Source organism: Podarcis liolepis (genome assembly GCF_965112155.1).
Source record: "Podarcis liolepis genome assembly, chromosome: 14".
Taxonomy (NCBI): domain Eukaryota; kingdom Metazoa; phylum Chordata; class Lepidosauria; order Squamata; family Lacertidae; genus Podarcis; species Podarcis liolepis.
Genome location: NC_139569.1, coordinates 1,405,942 through 1,428,468, shown reverse-complemented (window position 1 = coordinate 1,428,468; position 22,527 = coordinate 1,405,942). Strand labels below are relative to the sequence as shown.

The 22,527-nt window shown below is 57.0% G+C and overlaps 1 protein-coding gene across 4 annotated transcripts; it reads left to right on the top strand.

Annotated features, from left to right (window-relative positions):
• On the top strand, positions 1 to 21,787 carry AXIN1 (axin 1). 4 transcript variants are annotated; one of them, XM_083474621.1, is made up of 11 exons: positions 1 to 289; positions 1,277 to 2,257; positions 8,576 to 8,716; positions 11,518 to 11,614; positions 11,850 to 11,987; positions 12,502 to 13,037; positions 13,290 to 13,466; positions 14,425 to 14,670; positions 15,955 to 16,065; positions 19,419 to 19,586; positions 20,585 to 21,787. In XM_083474621.1, exons 2-11 carry the CDS (start codon positions 1,377 to 1,379, stop codon positions 20,709 to 20,711), a joined length of 2,622 nt encoding a protein of 873 aa, XP_083330747.1. In that variant the 5' UTR covers positions 1 to 289; positions 1,277 to 1,376; the 3' UTR covers positions 20,712 to 21,787. The 4 variants fall into 4 exon arrangements, with proteins under 4 accessions (XP_083330747.1, XP_083330748.1, XP_083330749.1 ...); XM_083474622.1 differs by having other exon boundaries at positions 2 to 289; positions 12,505 to 13,037; XM_083474623.1 differs by lacking the exon at positions 15,955 to 16,065 and having other exon boundaries at positions 2 to 289.
• Positions 21,788 to 22,527: the final 740 nt, after the last annotated feature.

The following is a 22,527-nucleotide window of genomic DNA, read 5'->3' as shown; positions in this document are numbered from 1 at the left end:
GCCTGCGGGGGCGCTGGCGAGCCTCGTCCGTCTCCGGCGGCGGCGGCGGAAGGGAGCGCGAGGGAGGCCGGAGAGGAGGCCCAGGCCAGGAGGCGGAGAAGGCGGAGACGAGGAGGAGGACGACGAGGCCCACCACCGGGAGAAGCGGCGGCGGCGCAGCGGAGCCCTCGCTCGGGGCGGCGGCGGCGGCAGCGCGGATGATGGCGGCGGCGGCGGAGTCCCGGGGCCGCCGGCCTTGCGCGGCGGCTTCCCGTCCGGGGCCGCGGCCGTGGCTCGCCTCCTTGTCCCGGTGAGGGAGACAGACGGAGGGAGACGGGCCTGCGCCTCCTGCGGGGTCGGGCAGCCGCCTTCACACGTGCCTGTCGCGTGTCGGGCCGGGCGGAGGGAGAGAGGAGGGTCCCCCCTCAGGAAGTGCCCCGTCGGACCCCTTTCCGCGGCCCACCCCCCGGGCGCCCCTCTCGGCGGGCCGGGTTCCCGCGAAGGGGTGGCTCCCTCCGGAGGGACCCCCGGGGTCATCCAGTCCACCCCCTGCCAGGCAGGAGTCTCTTGCACCCAGCCTGAGACCCAGAGGCTCCTTCCCTCCCGAGGGAGCCGGGGGCTGGATTTTCCCAGGGCAGCTGGGAATGGGGGACGGGGGACGGGCGGCCCCTTAGCCCCCAGAGCCGGGGGAGTGGAGTTGCTGGGCTTCTTGGGCCCCAAAAGGCTCAGAGAAGGGCTTTCTGTCATACAATGGAATATAAAATGACTCTCCTGTGCTAGAGAGAGCTCTTCTTGCTGGCCAGTTCTTGTGAGGATCTGCAAAGGATTGCCCATTCCTCTCTTAAGAGCCCTCCAGGATACTTTGCACAAATAATATTTTCGGGAGGTTTCTTCAAAGCCCCCGCTGCATCATTTTGCATCCCGGTGTGCTGTCAAAGAAAGCTACACTCGGTGTTGATTCCCCCCCCTTTGGCCCTTTCCAGGATCAGGACCAGAAAGGGAACTTTGTCATCTTATCTTTGCAGTGCATGAATTGACAGGAAGTTCTTAGGGGTTCGGGGGGCCATCGCCCGTCTGAGGATGGGGAAAGGCGCGTGTGCTGCGTTCAGGTCCTTTTGCGTGGCTCATTCGGGGCCCTTGGCTCTCTTAATTTGGGGGAGAAGATGCTCAGCTTCTTCCCTCTTTGCCCGACAAAGTCTTGCCTTCTTTTCCTCGGAGGAGCGGGCTGCAGGGCCTTGGGAAGGGTGAGCCTGCGAGCGTTGCGCTGCTTTCTAACCGTCCTTCTCCAACCTTGCAGCCGGCCGTGTGTCTTCCCCCTGGGGCAGGGGCTGCTGGGCCGCTGAGGCGTGGGCCGCCGTTCTGCTGCTGCTGCTGCTGCGCCCGCGGATGCCGTCAAGATGAGTGTGCAGGGCCAAGGTTTCCCTCTGGACCTTGGGGGGAGCTTCACCGAGGATGCTCCGAGGCCCCCGGTGCCGGGAGAGGAAGGGGAACTCGTTTCCACGGACCTGCGGCTAAGCGGCCACGGGTTCTACTCTGGGAAGTGCGATGCCATCAAAACCGAGACTTCCACGGCCACTCCGAGGCGCCCCGACCTGGACCTGGGCTATGAGCCAGAGGGGAGCGCTTCTCCCACCCCTCCCTACCTGAGATGGGCAGAGTCTCTGCACTCTCTGCTGGACGACCAAGATGGGATAAACCTCTTCCGGACCTTCCTGAAACAGGAGGACTGCGCGGACTTGCTGGACTTCTGGTTTGCCTGCAGCGGCTTCCGGAAGCTGGAGCCGTGTGACTCCAACGAGGAGAAGAGGCTCAAGCTGGCCAAGGCCATTTACAAAAAGTACATTCTGGACAATAACGGGATTGTGTCGCGGCAGATCAAGCCGGCCACGAAGAGCTTTATAAAAGATTGCGTGATGAAGCAGCTGATCGATCCGGCCATGTTTGACCAGGCCCAGACGGAGATCCAGTCCATGATTGAGGAGAACACGTACCCCCTCTTCCTTAAGTCGGATATTTATTTGGAGTATACAAGGACGGGTGGGGAGAGTCCGAAGGTGTACAGTGACCAGAGCTCAGGGTCGGGGACAGGGAAGTGTCTCCCCGGCTATTTGCCTACCCTTAATGAGGACGAGGAATGGAAGTGCGACAAAGAGGTGGAGGAGGAGATGGCCGGCCGGGAGTCTGCTCCCTCCAGCCGGCTCACCCAGAAGCTCCTCCTGGAGACGGCCACGCAGCGAGCCACCTCGTCCAGGAGATACAGCGAGGGGAGAGAGTACAGGTGAGAGCTGCAGGTTGTCTCAGCGTGAGCGACACTCGCTTGCCCCACCACGTACCACCACCTCGTGGGGCAGAAGTCTGCTTCCACCGGGTAGCAGGGCAGGATGTGGAGGCGCCCCCTGGCGGCTGGGGAAGAGCTGAAAGGGGTTACAGGCCCAGCACTTCCTACTTTCAGCGGCAGAGATTTGAGCGAAGCTCATCCCCTGCCGTGTGCAAGGCTTGGCTGCAGCCCCTGCCTGAAGCTCCTGGCAGTTTTGCTGTCCTGCCTAACTGCTCTCGCAACAATTTTGGTGAAGTTATTGATAGATGCATTGCTGGGAATTTCTCCAGAATTGGCCTCTGAGTCTCACACCCCACCCCACCCCACCCCAACAACTTTGTTATAACCTAGAATAAGCTCTAAACTTGTTAGAAGAACATAGCACACAAACTAGTAAGATTTTTTTAAAAAGATCCACTCAATCCAGATATCCCACGATCTACTTCTAGGCTCAAATTGCATTTTATTTTATTTGTCTCTCTTTGCCCCCCACCCAACCCCAATCCCAGCATCAATAGCTTCTAGAAACAGCAGGGGAGCTCCAAGAAGTGCTTTTGCTGGTCCACCCTCCCTCTTGCTAGGCTCTGGAGATAAGCTCTTCCACCCCCTTTGCCTATTGCATTTACTGTCTTAGCAGTCTGGAGGGCAACAGCTGGATCTCATCGTCCCCCAAGCAAATTCCGCCCCTTGTTGCAGATGCTGGGAGCCTTCCGTTTTGAGTACTGTTTTCATCTGGGTTTTGAGACAGGAATGTTGCATGCGAAACTGCAAGAGAAGGAGGCGCTCCTCTGATCTCTTGCTAGTTTACTCAGGAGGCTGGAAAACGATCCCAGCTACCTGGGCCTTCCTTGTAGAGTTTGAACCTCCAAGTCCGGGGTAGGCAACCTAAGGTCCGGGGGCTGGATGCGGCCCAATCACCTTCTCAATCCGGCCCGTGGACGGTCTGGGAATTGGCGTGTTTTTACATGAGTAGAATGTGTGCTTTTATTTAAAATGCATCAGGTGGGGATGCTTTGCCTAAACGCCCTGTTTTTGTTCATGGCTGCAGGTGGTGGTGTGTTTTCTTTGCAAAGTACACCTGTGGTCCTTGTTTCTTAGGGGCTGCTTTCAGACTCCTAAGGAAACCCTATTTCAGGGTCTGTGTGAAGAGAAACCTTCTCCTTCTGCTCCTTCTCCCCAGTTTCCAGAGCTAGCAAGAGAGGGCAATCAGAACCACCTAGAGTGGCTGGGGAAACCCAGCCAGGTGGGCAGGGTCTAAATAATAAAATTATTATTCTTATTATTAAGCAGAGCCCACAGCCACCTGGTTTTCTTACTTCACTGGTTTAAAAGTTGCTGCTGCCCTGCGTAAGGGATCAATGGGATCGTCGTCTTTGGGCCCGGATACTGGCAGTGGAAGTGACAAGCTTCAAGGCCGTTTTAACCCCAGTTCCCCCAAAATCACAGTCTCATTGGGTGTTTGCTTCGTGTTTGAAGTTGATGCACCTGAATCAGTTTGGAGTTAAACTTCAGATTGCACCTTGGTGTGTTTCCAAGAGAGAAGAACTCTGTCAGCTTCAGGAAAGTGTTTGTCATGGCACATAATGTGAAAAAGCACATTTTCCTCCTCGCACAATTCCATGTGGGAGTTCCCGACCCAGGAAGGGTCTTGGCAGTTTTGCCTGCGCACTCGGGCGGTTGATTTTCTCTCCCTTGGAGTCACCCAAATGAGCCCTCCTAGCTATACACTTGCACAATCCATCGAAGGCAGGTAGACTTTTTGACTGGATCAAAACACAATTTGCCACACGTCCTCTGCGTTACAGGATCCATTTAAAAATCTTGACTGCCTCTTGGAACATAAGTCCCATTTCTGCATGAATATCTTGCCGATTTTGCTGTTTTCTTTTTAACCATTTCCACCATGATGTCCTGCCTGCCTTTCCACAGTCGTGGAACGCAAGGCAGCACCTGAGTTCTTCCCAGGAGGCTCCCCCCGCCCCCCAGACCTGCCCGCCTTCAGCAGGGTAGCTGTGCCAGGTGCCTCCAGACCATAAAGCTCAAGTTGGAAATGCCCTTTGTGGGTGCAATAGGCACCTGCGGCACTTCCTACAAATAAAGGGAGCTCCAAGCACGCAGGCTTTTGCTAGCTGAGGGAATTTATTTCTGCAGAGGGGCCTGCCTCCATCCCCTTTTCGACAGCTAATTGGATTGGTGAGTGTGATCCGAACACACGTCCCGCCTTGCAGGCATCACGGCATCACCTGTTGCTGCTGCTCCTCAATTGTGCACCAAATGTTTGGGGTAAAAATAGACCGCAGAATGGAAGGGTGAGGAATGGATGCGACTCTGTAAAAACGCTTTTCGGGGGACATTTTGCCCCTCTTGCACCGCATCCGAAGTAGCACAGGTGTTTTAAAAAAAACAACCCCAGAAGATTTGCAGATGGGATTTGGCTGAAATGGAAAAAGTGGCTCCGAATCTGGCGGCCTGGGAGGGGGCGGGGGAGGCTCTTGTTGTTTAAATTGTTGAGATTCCTTCTGAGCTCTGCAAAGAGAGACGTTTCAGCCACCAGAGCTGAAAGCCCCCAACTTGCTCACGCTCAAGGCCGGCCTGTGCCACTAGGTGAAGCTAGGCTGGTATGCTGCTGGATGCAGACTGGGCCCCTGAGCCCACCTCGTTTGTGGCCTGCCCTGTGGATGGGCATCCTTGGACGACTCCTCTGTGCTTTTAATATGGAAACCTGCAGCTTGGGGACATGGGTCTGTTTCCGTTGGGTCGGGGCCTGTCTCCTTCCCTTGGTCTTCTGCCCAGGAGGGAACATGGCCACGGCCTGACCCTTCCACTCCCCCTTGGGTCTGTCCACCTCTCAGACTCTTGCCCAGATCCTGCGTCACACAGCCAGAACTGCCTGCCTTTGCTCAGCCTCAGCCTCCTCTGCATGCCTTGTTTCCTTCCAGCCCCCTGCCACCTCCGGCCAGTTCTCCTGCTCCTCCCAGGCCCTGACTCTCCCCTTCCCCTCGCCTGAAGCTCCTCTTCCTGGCATCTCAGCAGCCTAGCTTGCTCCATCTTTCCCTTCCATCACCAGTGCTGAGCATTTCCGCCAGTCCCTTAGGTCAGGCCTCCTGCTAGCATGTGCTGGTGGAGTGTGTGCCCCCCCAATCCTGCTGCCCCTCTTGCTTTGGCCACTGTGGGCTGCTCTTGGCCCAGCTGGGCGTCCTGAGCCACGTGAAGGTGGCAAGGGCTGGCGTGGGCCTTTGCTTTTGCCCATGCTGGGACCTGGGTCCTGCTCCTTGGAGGTGAAGCTGGCCCCGGAGGCTGCCTGCACCCTGCGGGAACAATGGCTGGCGTTCCCGAAACAGGAGGCCTGCTTCCCTAGCCGAAGCCGCTCTTGTAAACAGGGCAGGAAGGGATCTGGAACAGTTTGCCCCCGTCTGTGTGCGGACGGTGGCGTTTCTTTCATTCCTTCCTTCTGCTCATAGTAATGCATTCCAGATGAAAAGCTCCCTGGAATTTCTGTTAATAAAGGGAAACGTTCATGGCTGCCTGCCCTGAGCTGGGCCTGCTGGATGCGGAGAGAGCCTGGGCCTTTCTGGGAAGGGCCACCTGGAGAAGCTCAGGGGCCGCTTCTTGCACAGCCAGCAAGGCAGGGACGCTGGTGCCTTTGGGGAGCGCTCCGCTGCCTTGGGTCGGAGGAAGCCTCGTGCTGCCACCTCCGAGGGCCCTAAACGTGGATCAGCCTGATCTCCAGATCCACACCCCAGGGGGGCAGTATGCGGGTGGGTGAAGGACGCAGGTGCTTCTTCCAGAATCCCTTTCTGTTTGCCCCACACCTGGTCATGTTATTGTTGTTGTTGTGTATTAGATTTACCGTATTTTTCGCTCTATAACACACACCCGACCATAACACGCACGTAGTTTTTAGAGGAGGAAAATCCGTAGGCATGCCACCCGTAGGCATTCCCTCCATAACACGCACAGACATTTCCCCTTACTTTTTAGGAGGAAAAAAGTGAGTGTTATGGTGCAAAAAATATGGTATATTCAGCCCTTTCTTACAAGATCTCAGGGGGTGAGTCACAGGGTAAAAATGCAAGGTAAAAGCACAAGTAAATAGTTAAAGCAAAACAAGGAAAACACAATAATCCCCCAAGCATATTTAAAAGTCTGTAGAATATTAATCAGCCTTATGTGGTGTTTTAAACTGTGCTGCCCCTGATCATGGCTGGCTGGGTCTCCCTTTGGGCATTCCACGTCCACAGGGAAGCATTTTTTAACTCCAGCCTCAAGTGAAAAACCCCAGGTCTCCTTCCCACTTTCATTTATAGCAGGGATGCAGGTGGCGCTGTGGTCCAAACCACTGAGCCTCTTGGGCTTGCCGATCAGAAGGTCGGTGGTTCAAATCTCCCCTTCGGGGTGAGCTCCCATTGCTCTGTCCCAGCTCCTGCCAACCTAGCAGTTCGAAAGCACACCAGCGCAAGTAGATAAATAGGTACCTCTGTGGTGAGAAGGTAAACAGTGTTTTCGTTCACTTTGGCTTACATCACAGTGTCCTGTTGTGCCAGAAGCGGTTTAATCCTGCTGGCCACATGACTCGGAAAGCTGTCTGTGGACAAACGCCGGCTCCCTTGGCCTGAAAGCGAGATGAGTGCCGCAACCCCATAGTTGCCTTTGACTGGACTTAACCGTCCAGGGGTCCCTTACCTTTACCCATTTATAGCACCTGCAATAGCCCAGCCCTGGGGGTGGGTGATACGGGGTCCTTGCTCCTTTGCTCTCTTTGGGAGACTTCTGCCCAGGAAGCCTTTGGGCAGATGGAAGACCCTCTCCAGAGGCACATGTGAAGCAGCCTTGGGTCCTCTCTGGTTGGCTGCCATCTTCTCTGGTTGACCACGGCTTTCCAAGGGTTTTCCCCAGTGCTTTCCGCCACAACTGTCAGGGAATGAATCGGCACCTTCTGCCAGCAAGCCTGAGCTCAGCCCCTTCCATGCCTTGGCTGCCTTCTTGGGAGCGCAGTTTTGGGTTCCTTGGTCCTTGACCCAGTGCAACGTGGTTGTGCCTTGTGAGGCTGGTGTTCTCCCTCTGCTGGCCGCTCAGTGCCATCTAGTTTGGGAAATGGTGGAGGTCTGTGCTGGGGGGCTTTTGTACGTGTGACCAGACGCCTTTGGCACTTCCTAGTTGTGGGGCTGCTTCTCTGCAGGAGCTTCCAAGTTGCTTCTGCCCCCTTTGCAGTCCCCATTGGTGGGACCCAGAAGGTGCCAAAGGCAAATTGTACCACCCCCACCCCCAATACGGACTATATTGGGACCTTTACAAACAGTTACCAAGGATGAAGTGTTGCTTTCCAGGACAAAATACAAGACATGTATTATTGTCTTGTATACAGTTGTAAGGCAAAAAAAACCGACTTGGAAAATCTTCTACATTAAAGATTAAGCTGCCATCCTCAGGGTACACGTCAGTCTAAAGCGGCTGCTATGACTGAGATGGAAGGGAGATGGCTGTGCTGTTGTTCATCAAGGTTATAAATTGAGACCCTGCAGAGTCAAGCCCACTTTTCTTTATTATTCCTCTTATCACCCTCCGGTGGTGAGTTAAGCGTCCTCTAAGTGCCATAGTCCACTCACGTTGGCTCCATGTTTCTGTGGTGGCTCAGATATATAAGCCAGTTGCCAAATGGCACCTTAAACCTTGGTTATTATGGTTGCCACAACTGAATGTCAGAGGCGCCATTTCCCGCCAGTGGGGATTATTCTTCATCGCCACCGTTCATGTCTCTACCGCTTTATATTTTAAAGAAAGAAGATCTCAAAGTGGTTTGCAACACATTAAAACCTCAAAATCAACCATCCATAGCAGAAGTACTTTAGGAAGGCAGTGGGGTGTAGTGGTGAGAGTGTCAGACAAAGACCTGGGAGATCAGAGTTCGAATCCGCCCTCTGTCATGAAGCTCACTGGGTCAGTCACAGCCTCTTAGCCGACCTCACAGGGTCGTTGTAGGGATCAGCTGAGGGGGGGGGGATGAACCATGGACTCCTTGGAGAAAAAGGGGGGAGACAAATGGAACAGATAAACTCTTCTGCTGACCTGCTTAAGGAAGCTGGAGGGGCCAGCCAGGTGGGCATGTCTATCACCAACCTGGCGCCCAGAGATCTCTGTGTGGTCACAGTTGGCATCCACGCCAGTTGTGAAATGCGCTTGGTGCCTGGGGAATTTCGAAGGCTGGATGGGAGGGGTCCTCGAGGGACTGGAGTCTGGAGGGTGACCTGGACCCCCTTCTCTCTTTCTGCTCCTTTGCAGGCATGGGCCTTGGAGAGAGCCAGTCAACCCTTACTACGTCAACACGGGCTACGCCTTGGCACCCGCCACCAGCGCCAACGACAGCGAGCAGCACAGCATGTCCAGTGACGCCGACACCATGTCGCTGACAGACAGCAGTGTGTGAGTACCTGCCCCGAGAGAGACACCTGGGACTGGGCTGCCAGGACAAGGGGGCGGAGCAGGGAGCAGAGGGGGCGTGGCCTGCACAGGAGTCCTCTCCAGGCGCGGCTGGACTCCAAATCCCAGCAGCCCCAGCAGCCAGCTTGGCCCCATGGGAGCCAGGGAGGAGGAAGGCCAGCAACATCTGGAGGGCGCAGGGAGCCAGGGGGAGCCTGCTTATTGCTGCCTTGATTTGATTCGGTTTACTGTATTTCTACACTGCCTTCCATTCCAGCGAATCCCAAAGTGGCTTACAAACAATAAACAGCAACAGCAGAACAGAGCACCGCAAGAACAGCCTGGAATATAATATGATTACATATAATACATGTAATAATTAACAAATAGTCAGTAAAACTTTTTCAGTTAACAAACCAGCAACTAAAAAATAAGCTAAGCATCACAGTTACAGCATAAGTCATGTTATATGATTAACAAGTCATCAGTAAAGCAGTTATAATCTGTAAAACAATATTAGCAAAATGGCAGCTTGCCTCGCCCTTCCCATTGCTGCAGGCAGGTAGGCCTGGCTCCAGCAAGTGGCTGGTGGGAGTCTTGTCCTTGTAGCCTGCCTCCCATTGCCTGCTCCGGCTTCTTCTGCAGACCCCCTGGGCTTTCCCAGCTGTGGGGCTAATAGCTCCACACACACACACCCGCCCCCTGGCTTCTGGGAGAAGCTTCACGTTGCACTGTGGGTGAGGGCTCTCCATGCCAGGCCTCCTTCGTAGTAGTGGTCGGATGTGACTTTCCCTGGCCCCGGAGGACTTGTGCGTTTGGAAAGCGTGCACCTGCTTGTGGTCAGAGCCATTTGCCTTGCGCTGAGGGCAGATACACGGTCGCCACCCTTGCAGCATCGCAAAGGTCTCTGTCTCTGCAGGCCTCGACCTTCTCTTCCTGCAGAAATTCGTTTTTGAAACTCCGGATTTATTTAGCCTGAGTAAATCCACACAAGCTGTAACGAGAGCTAGCAGCAGCCCAGGGAAGGCTCTAATGAAGAACAAATGTTGGGTTTACAAGGGTTTTTTCTGTGCCGAAGGTCAGGAAACTGCCGTTGGAGCTGCAGTGGGGGATGAAGCCCCTTCCCCATTGCAGAGACGCTGGTCGAAGGCGGGTTGTGGTGCTCCCTTAAGAATGATCCCCACAGGCAGCCTATTTCTAAAAATAACACCTAATAAATCCTGAATATTTGCAGCAATTACAGTTCCACGCCTGAGGCACCCTAATCCTGGCATGCCTGCCACAGAGGACACATTTGCCAGCCTCTTCTTATAAATAAGGGGGGGGGGCAGAATATTTAGCCATCTACAGGTTGTCCTGGGCAGGTGGGCACCTGCGATGGAGGGGGGGGAGGGAGAAGTCTGAGCCGTTGACCGCGGAGGCCGCTGTGGGCATGCAGTGGTGGCAGGCAGCCTGCGTCCGAGGAGGAAGCTGGCAGGACTTGAGCGGGGGGTGGGGGCAAGATCCCTTCTTGTGAGATGCCTTGCAATGTGGCCCTCACACCCTTCCCTGTGGACCTTGCTATCCTGCTTCAAGGTGTGGGCCTGGCATCCAGGGAGGCAGCAGCACCTGGTGTCAGGCGTAAGCAGGGCTTTTCCCCTAGAAAAATAAGTGCCAGTTCTCGCCATGAAGTCGTTACAGTATGTGCCACACTTTTTGACAACAACAAAAAGAGGTGACGGTGCTGCGTGGCCTTGAGTACCCCCTGAAAAATCCAAGTGGTCTCGGGAACTCTTTCCAGGAGGTCTTGCTCCCAATAATAATAATAATAATAATAATAATAATAATAATACTACATGTTATTTATACCCCGCCCTCCCCGGCCAGAGCCGAGCTCAGGGAGGCTAACACCAGTAAAATTAAAATAAAAACATAATAGGAAAAAAACCCAATTTAAAATAGAGGTTAAAATACAATTTAAAATGCAGCCTCATTTTAATAGTAGCCCATAGATCAAAACCATAAGGGGAGGGAAACATAAGGGTCAGACTGAGTCCAAACCAAAGGCCAGGCAGAACAGCTCTGTCTTGCAGGCCCTGCGGAAAGATGTCAAGTGCCGCAGGGCCCTAGTCTCTTGGGACAGAGCATTCTACCAAGTTGGGGCCAGTACTGAAAAGGCCCTAGCCCTAGCTGAGACCAATCTAACCACCTTGCGACTTGGGACCTCCAAAGTGTTGTCATTTGTGGTCCTTAAGGTCCTCCGCGGGGCATACCAGGAGAGGCGGTCCCGTAGGTGCCTGGATCCTAGGCCGCATAGGGCTTTAAAGGTCAAAAAGGTGCCATTTAAAGGGTGCCATTGAAGGAGTTCCCTTCGCTCTCTAAGGCTCCTTCCCCAGTGGCCCAAGCCTTTGTCTTCTTGCCTCTCGTGGCTCCGCTGTCGTAATTTCTCTGCACATTCTGGGAGACCAGCGGGGAGGGCAGCTGCTCACAGCAGGAGGGGAGTCTCCCTGTCTTCTTCCACAGCCTGCCTGCACTCTGCCTCCGAGTCTGCACTGCTCTCTTCCCACTCACTAAACCCTGTTGCCTCTTCCGCTTCCGACACCTTCCAGAAGAGGACTGGTGACTGGGCGACCAGGGGTGGTCAGAGGGAGAAGTCCTCTGGCCCTGAGCCTCCTTGCCCTGGGGGTTCCCCGGCTGCTGCCTCCCCCTCTACTCTGCCTCCAGCCGGTCCATGACCCCTGGCCGTCTGCGCTGTCCCCACTGCACCCCTTTCCGCCTGGAGCTTGCCTTGCCCTGCGCAAACTGTCACTGTTTCCTCTTGCCAGAGACGGGATCCCGCCGTACCGACTCCGGAAGCAGCATCGTCGAGAGATGCAGGAAAGTGCCAAAGCAAATGGACGTGTGTCACTACCTCACATTCCCGTGAGTCATGCCAAGCCTCCTCCTGTCTTCCAGAGGGAGAGCATCCGCTCTGCTTATGGGATGAGGCCCAGCAGGACCAGCCCCTGGGAAAGGCCTTTCTCCCTCTGCAGCTGCCACTCAGAGTCGGGAGGGCTGGTGGGCAAGCGAGGGTGGCCGGGGCCTTGTGCGCTGCGTGGCTGGGGTGTGGGGTGTGGCCGGCCCCTTTGCCAACCAGGGCTGCGTGTTGTTCCCACAGCGTACTTACCGAATGCCAAAGGATATCCACGTTGAACCACAGAAATTTGCTGCCGAGCTGATCAACCGCCTGGAGGAAGTCCTCAGGGACCGGGAGGCGGAGGCCAAGCTGGAGGAGCGCCTGAAGCGTGTCCGAGCGGTCAGTAGGGCGGCGGGAGCAGCTGTGGCTTACGTGGAGATCCCTGCCCCAGCCTCGCCTGGATGTTTCCCAAGCAGTATCCGATGGTGTCCGTGCACCTCTGTTCTGCTCTCCTCATTACTCTGCACGTTCTCAGAGACCGGGGGGGAGCGGGGCTTGTCACAGACGGAGAGGGAGACTCCCTAGAGTCTTCTGCGGTCTCTTGACCCCCCCCCCCGCTTCAGCCTCTGAGTCTGAACTGCTCCCTGTCACCTACTCCCTAAACCTTGTTGCCCCTTCAGCATCCAGCACCTCCCAGTCTTCTCCCTCTGACGTCTCCCTTGTGTCCCACCACCCTGGCTCTGAGCCGTCTTCCCTTGGGGGTTCCCCGGCTGGTGCCTCCCACCTCTCCTCTTCGTCCAGCTAGCCCCTGACATCTTGCCCCCACTCCAGCCCCCTCACTTGTTCTCCCCTGCCGCTGTTCCCTAAGATCTGTCTTCCCCCACCCTCCCTTGACCCGCCTTGTGTTTCCCAGCAGGAGGAGGAAGGCGAGGAAGCCGACATCTCCTTGGGGGCCCCCCTGGCGGGCCACAAGCTCCCCCTGCCGCAGGCCTTGCCCCACTTTGCCCCCCGCTTTGCCGAGATGCAGCTCCGGGACGCCCACGAGGAGAACCCCGAAAGCATCCTGGACGAGCACGTGCAGCGGGTCATGAAGACGCCGGGCTGCCAGTCCCCGGGCCCCGGGCGCCACTCGCCCAAGCCCCGCTCCCCCGAGGGCGGCCTGGCCGGCAAGCTGCACGGCTTCCTGGGGACGGTGCCCCTCGGGCACGGCAAGCACGGGGCCAAGGCGGCCCTCAAGGCGGACACGGCCGGCCTCCACCACCACAAGCACGTCTACCACCACCACCTGGTCCACCACCACGGGGCGCTCAAGCCCAAGGAGCCACCCGAGGCGGAGGCCGGCCAGGGCGCGCCAGGACCCTTCGCCTGGAACGTGGACGTGCACAGCTACGCTGCCAAGTCGCGGGCCTTTGGGGAGAGCCTGGGCCCCCCGGAGCCCTCGGCTTATGGGTGAGTGGCGGCGGAGGGGGCCCATTGGGACGGGCGTTGGCCCCTGTGAGCCGCAGGTGGGCAGGGGCAGCCAGGCAGAAATGCTTGGGGGGGGGAGCTTCCTTCCCGGCGAGGAGGATTTCTGGTGCAAGCCAGTGGCAGGATGGAGGGCTGGGGCAGGATGGAGGGCCTGCAGTGCAGCAGATCACCCCCCCCCCAATTCCACTCTTGGGAGCAACTCATGACTGAGGCTTGCTTCCTTCTTCCTCGTAGCGGGAAAGCCAGCCTGCTCTCCAAGAGGAGCGTCAAGAAAGCCGATTTGGGGAAGAGCGACGGCAGTGGCTATGACGCTCCAGGCTCCTCGGAGGACGTGGAGAAGAACCAGAAGATCATGCAGTGGATCATCGAAGGCGAGAAGGAGATCAGCAGGCACAAGAAGACAGGCCACGGGTGAGAGGGGCAGGGGGAGCGGGCGGCCACGGGTGCAAAAGCTCCACTGCCGGAAAGCAAGGCTGCCTGGCTGCAGGGGGGAGCCCAAGGGGGCTTGCCTTCTTCAGCATCAGCATTGGCCTGATCCTCTCATTGCTCCCAGTTGGCAGCCTTGGGAGCAACTGCCGGTGGGCATCCCTCATGCCCCAAGCCAGAGCACCCCCTCCCTTCACAGGCCTCCTTTTCTGGCCGGCAGAAGGTCCTGGCTCCATCCTTGCTGGCGTCTCCAGGTGGGGCTGGCAGAGGCTGCCTGAATCCCAGAGAGCCGCTGCTGCCAGTCAGTGTGGGCAATACTGAGCTAGATGGATCGAGAGCCTGACTCTGTGTGAGGCAGCTCCTTACATTCCTTCCTTGCAGATCGGCTGGTGCTGCTTCTGTTCCTGGCGCTTCCCCTTAGCCCCTCGCAGCTTCTCTCTGCATGAATTGATTTTGGAATGTATTTCAATTAATTGATTATCATTTTATGTAAACTGTGTTATTTTTGTTGTTGTTAGCCACTCTGAGCCTGGCTTCGGCTGGGGAGGGCGGGATATAAACAAAATTTTATTATTATTGTTATATATTATGTTTGGCTGCCCCCTCTTCCCCCCCTCCAGACCTTCAGAAGAAGATGCCCCCCCCCAACTTTCCAGTTCCTTGGGGAAGGGGCAGGAGGCAGAGGGCCCCTTATCTGTTGCTCTGCACTGATCTGTTGGAGGGGGGCGGTTCTTGTGGGGGGCACATAGGAGAGGGAGAGAACTGGCCAGACCTTTGACAGGTTTCCCCCCCCCAATTCCACAAGGAGGGGGACATTGGGCTCTCTAATTCCAGTGGCAGTCTGTGTGATGCTAAAATGCCTCTTTCGCTCCCTTCTACAGCAGCTGCACTAGTTGTACTATCCCAAAACCTTTTCTGCTTTGTCTCTCCCTCCCCCCCCCAGCTCTTCCGGGGCCAAGAAGCAACTGCCCCATGAGTTGCCCCGGCCAGTCTCCGTGGAGCGCCCCATGGCCGTCCACCCGTGGGTCAGCGCCCAGCTGCGCAACGTCGTCCAGCCTTCGCACCCCTTCATCCAGGACCCCACCATGCCCCCCAACCCGGCCCCCAACCCGCTGACGCAGCTGGAGGAAGCCCGGCGGCGCCTGGAGGAGGAGGAGAAGAGGACGGGGAAGCCGCCGGCCAAGCAGCGGTACGACCGGGGGGGGCGCGCTTTTAGGGGGAGGGGGTGTGGCCTTGTCCTGGCCACTGGGTTGACCAGGAGTGGGTGGGTGGTTGCCTCCCCCCAGACCCCCTGGCCTTGCACCTGGCGCACTGCCTTTCAGAGTGAGGAGGGGGCTGCTGGGTTTGGCTCCCCGGCAGGCAGAAGGGCCTTGAACAGCTGGAGATGGGGGCCAAAAGACAAAAAGGGCCTGTAGCAAAACCTGGGGGAGGTTGGTGTGCCTTGCAGGGGGTCTGCTGCCCTCCAGGGGCTGGTCTGGTCCCTCCACTCCTGAGAGAAACTGGAGTCCAGAGCTTGCTGCTGGCTGGTGGGTGTTCTGCACAGCCCTCCCCTTTGCACTTTTACCTGCTAAGCAGAGCAGCACTTCTCCTCTGGGACTTTGGGGTGGTGGCTGGTGGGGGTATCTCAGCTGCAACGGGCAGAGCAGCTCCCCTTGCTTCTTGCCTCTTGGCGCTTATTTCTTCTTCGACTGGAGGAACAGACAGAGATGCTTGGGGGGGCGCCCTCTGCTCTGTGCTGCAGTTGGGAGGCTGCGGTGTGAGACTTGCCGGCTCTGTGAGGACCCCCCCCCCCAAAGACACAGGCGACTGTGAGGGAGCTGAGGGGGCTTGTTTGCTCCAGAGGGGTGGGGTGTGTGTGTGCATTTTGGGCCCAGGTGACTAGCTCTCAACCCCCTTTGTCATGGGGGGGGGGGAGACGCCTCCGCTGCTGGTGGCCTTTGGGGTGTGCCGCCCCCTTCATAAGGAGAGCCCCCTGGATCTGGCCCCTGGCCCCTCTAACCCGGCATCCTGTTCTCAGAGGAGGCCCCCAAAGCCCCAAAGGGAACCTGGATGCGGGGCCTGATCCCAGGAAGACTCTCAGCTGCTGTCGATCAGAAGCATCGCTGCCTCAGCGCCTAGCCAGGGGGGCTGTTGGCCATTGAGAGCCCTCTCCTCCTCCGCAAAGTTGTCGGATCCCTTTTTAAACCCCTCCATCCTCCTGCCCGAAGGGCCACCAGGTCGGCTCCTGTTGTGTTTCTGGCCCCGAGCAGAGCTGTGCTTTGGGCCCTGGCCGGGGTCTCTTGCCAGCGCCTCTCCCGGGCCCCCCTCCTTCCCCAGGTGGCAGAGCTTCCCTCCTGCTCTCTGAGCTCCCTGGGCAGGCCCCCGGGAGAGGGGCAGAGAGAGGAGGCCCCAGTCCCCCGGCCTTTGGGGCCTGCACCCCACGGGGCTCCCCGGCGGCAGGAAGGCTTGTCTAATGTCTGAGATTGTTCCCCAGGTATGCCCAAGAGGTGATCCAGCGAGGTCGCTCCTCCTCTGTCAGGCCGGCTTGCATGCCGCTGCTGAGTGTGGTGCCCGCCGTCTCCGACCTGGATCTCTCCGAGTCTGAGTAGGTGCCCCAGCTCTTCCTGTCTCCTCCCTCCCACCCACCCGTCCCATAGCGGCTCTAGAACCCTCCCCACCCCCCGCCCTGCCAGGGGGCTTCGCTCTGCCGCCTTGCCAGGACCGCCTCAGCCACGGGGCGGCTGGACCAGGGAACCCTAATAATGGTAGTAGTAGTAGTAATAATAATAATAATTTATTTATACTCCGCCCTCTCTGGCCAGAGCCCAGGGCGGCTAACACCAATAAAATCACAGTAAAAACATAATACGGGAAAAAGAGAGGTGGGGAACCAGTTTAAAATACAGGTAAAAATGCAATTTAAAATGCAGCCTCATTTTAAAAGTAGCCGATAAATCAAGACCATAAGGGGAGGGAAACATACGGGTCAGACTGAGTCCAAACCAAAGGCCAGGCGGAACAGCTCTGCCTTGCAGCCCCTGCGGAAAGATGTCAATTCCCGCAGGGCCCTGGTCTCTTGGGACAGAGCGTTTCATCAAAGGAATATAGGTTAAAATGCAATTTAAAATGCAGCCTCATTTTAAAAGTAGCCTATAGATCAAAACCATAAGGGGAGGGAAACATAAGGGTCAGGCTGAGTCCAAACCAAAGGCCAGGCGGAACAGCTCCGTCTTGCAGGCCCTGCGGAAAGATGTCAAGTCCCGCAGGGCCCTGGTCTCTTGGGACAGAGCATTCCACCAAAGGAATACAGGTTAAAATGCAATTTAAAATGCAAGATGTCAAGTCCCGCAGGGCCCTAGTCTCTTGTGACAGAGTGTTCCACCAAGTTGGGGCCAGTACTGAAAAGGCCCTGGCTCTGGTTGAAACCAATCTAACCACCTTGAGGCTCAGGACCTCCAAAGTGTTGTTATTTGTGGACCTTAAGGTCCTCTGCGGGGCATACCAGGAGAGGCGGTCCTGTAGGGCACAGCAGGGAGGCTGCAGGGACCCCCCTGGAGCCTCTTTGCCCCCAAAGTGCCCGTTCACGCGCTGCTGGGAAGCCTCTGATCTGGCAGGCAGCCACCACTAGGCAGGTGGAGAGCCTCCCTCCCTCCTTCGCTGCTCAGGGAGTCCTTGTTTTCCTGGCTCCTCTGGTTGCCTGGCCTCAGCCTCCCGCCTGCCCCTGGTGCCCAGTGCAGCTCAGGTGTTAGCGGCAGGTAGTCTCGGGCAGCTTTAAAATGGGATTAGACAAGTTGGAGGAGGAGGAGGAGGGTCTGTGCCGTCTAGGGCTGATGCCCCCTGGTGCCAGTGGAAGGCCGCCTGCTTCTCGTTGGGGGGCAGCAGCAGGAGATGACTGCTGGCCTCCAGCTGCTTTTGGCCACGGGGAGAGGGTGCTGGGCCGGGGGGCCTTGGTGGCAGCAGAGCTCCTCCGACGTTCTTCTCAACTGTTGTTGCCGTGGGGCCTGTGGGGCTGGTTCTGTGGCTTGCCTTTTGGGGTTGGAGAGCTGAAAAGAATGCCAATATTTTTTGCACGTGGCAACCAACATGCCCCTTTGGTTTCAGATGGTACATGGATAGAACATGAGTCCAAAAAACCCAGGACACACATTTTCACAGATCCTCCAGAAGGAATGTATTTAGTGTTAACTCTGGAAGTGCAGACTTGATTCTGACTAAGTTAAGCCTCTTGGTGTATACAGTCATACCTTGGATCCCAAACGCCCTGGAACTCGGATGTTTTGGCTCCCAAATGCTGCAAACCTGGAATTGAGTGTTCTGGTTTGCGAACTTACTTTTGGAACCCGAGCGTCCGATGGGGCTTCAGGAGCTTCCTGCAGCCAATCAGAAACCACGATTTGGTTTTCGAACGTTTTGGATGTTGAACGGACTTCCAGAACGGATTCTGTTTGACTTCCAAGGTACAACTGTATTATGATCTAGGCCTAGGAGGCTTCTTTTGGTCAGAATCAAGTTGCCATATTTCAAAAAGTCAAAAGCAGGATGCCCCAAAAGTTGTTGAGCCAAAAAAAGTGTTGCGTTTCAGAAATTCCTCCCAGATGTCAATTCCGCCTTTGAAATCTCAGTTATGTCTGGGAAAATCCAGAAGTATGGCATCCCTGAATACATTACTTCTAGTAAGTGAGCCATCATAGCCACTAGAGGGCCATGAATATTTGTGTTCTGGGCTTTTTAGTCTCATCTACCCCTAAGGGACACGGGTGGCGCTGTGGGTTAAACCACAGAGCCTAGGGCTTGCCGATCGGAAGGTCAGCAGTTCGAATCCCTGCGACGGGGTGAGCTCCCGTTGCTCGGTCCCTGCTCCTGCCCACCTAGCAGTTCGAAAGCACGTCAAAGTGCAAGTAGATAAATAGGTACCGCTCCGGCAGGAAGGTAAACGCCGTTTCCATGCGCTGCTCTGGTTCGCCAGAAGCGGCTTAGTCATGCCGGCCACATGACCCGGAAGCTGTACGCTGGCTCCCTCGGCCAATAAAGCGAGATGAGCGCCGCAAACGCAGAGTCGTCTGTGACTGGACCTAATGGTCAGGGGTCCCTTTACCTTTACCTTTACCCCTGCACTATCTGAGACCAAAGGGGCCCTTGTTTGCCAGATGTGAATTTTATTCCAGCTCTTGCCGCACTAGAAGGTTTTGTGTCTGGTCTGAGCACCCGGCCGGTGTGCAGAGAGCCAGGGTGGGCTGGCGAAGTGAAGGGACAGGCTGGCGAGTGGAGGGGTGCAGCCGGGTACCAACGGCCCCCCATTGCTTGCGCTGGATCAGTGGGCTGGGACGACTTCTTGCTTTGAGCCCCTCCTGCCCCCTTTCCTACAGAAGGGAGCTGCATTGTGCAGGAGCTGATCTGTGTGCTGGTCCAGGGCTCTTGGCGAAGCTCCTTGAAGGAGGTTCCTTGGCAAGCGAGGGCTTTTCCCTTAGCAGGGACATCTTGGGGCTGAGTCGTTCCCAGAGAAAGAGGTGGCGTCCCTTTGTCTGAACAAATCCTTCGGTCTTTGAGGCAACCAACACCCCCCCTCTTTTGGAAAGGTCTTTTGCTCAGCTCCCTGCCTAGTAAGCGTTGGGGGTGTCTGTCCCCCTCTTCCCCACGTAGCAATGCTGGGATGGCTGCAGCACCCACCCACCCCGTCCTGGGCACCCCTCTCTGAGCTGTGGCTTTTTCCTCTCTCTGTGTTCCTGCCCTTTGGCTATGGGAAGTTCCAGTCACCTGCCGCCCTTCTCCTTTGGGCTTCTGGGACTGGAGAGGAAGCTTTTCTCCCCCAGAGCTTCCTGGGTCCCGGTAGTGGGGGCCTGTGCCGTTCTTGCCCCCGGTTTGCAAGGGAGCTGGTTCCCTCCCTCCTCCAAGGAAGTTCAGCAGGTGGTGTATCGGCTTCCTGCCGTGTAAAGGGCTTGTGCTGTGTTTGCCTTGCAGGGCGAAGGTGCAGAAGAGGCCGGGGGCCAGCTCTGCTCAGCCCTGCGAGAACATTGTGGTGGCCTACTACTTCTGCGGAGAACCCATCCCCTACCGCACGCTGGTCAAAGGCCGCGTCGTCACCCTGGGCCACTTCAAGGAGCTGCTCACCAAGAAAGGGAACTACAGGTGAGCAGGGAGGGATGCCTCGGGTCCCTGGGCAAGAAGCCTTGCCTCTGGTGCTTCCCCTCTTTGTCTCGTGGCCTCCAGCCTCTGCCCCTGGGGATGACAAGTCCCACAAATGTGTGGGCCCCAACTCTGTCGGTTGGCACAGAAGCAGGAAAGAGGCAGGGGGAGGGCGCCTGGGAGACGGATCGCTGTGCAAATCTCACCTCTGCAGAACCAAGCCAAGAGGTATTTGGAGAAGGAAACTCAAGTCAAAACCCGATTTTGTTTGCATCAGAGCTGAGGAAGCCTGTGCCAAGGGAAACCCCAAACACACTAAATGGCACGTCATGTTCAGAGTTGCATGCTTTCTTCTAAACTGACAATTTCCTCCCCCCCCCCCGAACCTCTCCTTTAGTTTATTGGCAGAGAGCAGAATGGGCCCATTTTAGAGGTGGGGGTGGCAGGAGTCAGGGGCACCTGAGCTGTGAGGGGAGCCCTCTGTCAGCGCAGCCATGCACCACATGACCCTTCTTGTATTCTGATGAGGACTAGAAACTTGCTTTAAAGCAGGGGGAGCTGTGGGGACCCCCCTGGTGTCGCCAGATTTCAGCTCCCAGCAGCATGGCCAGCGGTCAGGAATGATGGGAGCTGCAGTCCTGGAGCGACACAGATTTCTCTACCCCAGTTTAAAAAGTGCGCTGGCCTGCCGGTCATTCTGCATCAGGATCCGCAGAGGGTTTGGCTCATCAGCCTGCTCCGCGGAAGCCCTGCAAAAGTTTGCGCGTTTCCTCTGTCCTCGTCACTTGTGCTAAAATGCTGTCGGTGGTTTCCAGTGAATCTGTAGAGTTGGGTCTCGGAGGACAGGGCCCAGCTGCGGGGAAGGGGGGGGTTGGCCTGGGGTCCTCCTTGCTGCCCCCTTTGCCTTCTGCCTTGGGTTTGTGCTGGAAGGGCCCCCGAGCGCCCCACTGAGCCTCCGAGGGGTTGCAGGCTCTGGATCCCCCACACGCTCTGTCTTGCAGGTATTACTTCAAGAAAGTAAGTGATGAGTTCGACTGCGGCGTGGTGTTCGAAGAGGTGCGGGAGGATGAGGCCGTCCTGCCCATTTTTGAGGAGAAGATCATTGGGAAGGTGGAGAAGATTGACTAGCCCAGAGGAGGCCGAGCGAGATGGAAGCAGCCAGAGATGGGCGGAAGCGCCGGCCAGGGAGGGGGCCAGGGGGGGCACCGGCAGCACTGGCATCCTTCCACACCCGCTGCCCAGAATGGCTCTGCCTTCCCCCTGTCTGCCTGTGGGGCGCCACCAGCCCCCTCAACATAACGCCGATGCTTTGCGCATTAGGGGGCCGTTCACCGAAGCCGCCCGTTTTGATATCATCAGGAACGGGGCGGTCCAGCCACCCCCCCAAAAAAGTGCACATGCTCCTCTGGGACGGGGAGGGCGGCAGCAGCCCCACAGGTGGGGAAGTTCCAAAGGGTGCTTGTTCACCTGTGGAACGAGCTGCCACTTGATACTTTGCACCTTGCTGCTCTACGGCTGGCGACTGGCCCCTCCATCTCAGCCCGCGGCCTTTCCACGCCTTGCTGCCCACCTTGCCAGGTCAGAGGGGTTGGGGAGGGGGGAGTCTTGAGGAGAGAGCAGATTTCATCGTCTAGAGAAGGGGCAGCCTGGTGTTTGCTGGGAGGTGGGACGGGACCTCTGGGCTGCCCCTTTGAGCCTCCTCCTTGCGCCCCATAGATCTGGGTGTATTCAGTGCCCCTCACCCTGGATGGTGGCTGCCCCTGCTCTGCCTCCCTGCCGGGGGCAGCCTTCGCCTCCCCAGTTGCCTGATCCCCGCCCCTGCTGCTCTCCAGGTACCCCTGGGCTGTGGGGGCCGCCTGCCCTCGCCAGAGCCCTGCACCTTCTTGCGTACGTCACCGAGTGCCTTCAAACGCCTGTTCTGTTTGCCACCCACTGCCCCGGACGGCCTCCTCCCCGGGTCCCGCTTGCCCTCTGTGCCGGCGGGGACCCCGAAGGCCTCGGACCCGTTGCGGGTTTTTCATTTCCCTTTTTTCCTGAAGGGTTCCCTTGTAAATATGTACATTTTCTAAAGACGGCATCAGCCACCAGCGGTTGGGCCAGCGGCTGGCATCTCCCGAACGTTTTTTTCACATGTTGACTTGTACAATTTATCTTTTAAAAGGTACTTGGATAATAATGGAATAAAAGCCCATGTTCAGATGGCAGCTCTGCGTGTTTGTGAGTTGTGTGGGTTGCCGTCCTCTGCTTGCGTTGGGGGGGGGGGGCGAGGCCTGCTCCGACATGGACTATTTGGGGCACCGATCAGCTCACCCTTCACTGAGACCCCTCAGGAACTGAGCTCACTCAGATGTGGCAACAGGCAGCCCTGGAAGACTCTGGACATGCTCTGGGACCCTTTTTCCATGTGGGGAACAGCAGCAGAAGCAACGTTGCTCTTGCAATCTGCGCAGATGCAGCAACAGACCCTCGGGGGGGGGGGGATTCTTTGCACAAGGATGTCGTATCAACCGCCGCCCCCCAATCACTCACTCTCAGACCCCTGTGTGCCCCATCTGCAGGGCTGTGTGGCTGATAGCAAGGTGCTGCTTGGCTTGCTTTGGGGGCCAGGACCTCAGCCAGACGGTGGGACATTGCTTGGGTGAAGCACACTCTTAATTTAGAGCAGGGGTCAGCAAACTCTTTCAGCTGTCCCTCAGACCTTGTGGCGGGCCAGACTATTTTTTTTGGGGGGGGGGGAATGAACGAATTCCTATGCCCCACAAATAACCCAGAGATGCATTTTAAATAAAAGCACACATTCTACTCATGTAAAAACACACTGATTCTGGGACCGTCCGCAGGCCAGATTTAGAAGGCGATTGGGCTGGATCTGGCCCCCGGGCCTTAGTTTGCCTACCCCTGATTTAGAGGATAGGCCTTGGGTCAGCCCTCATCCCCATCCACA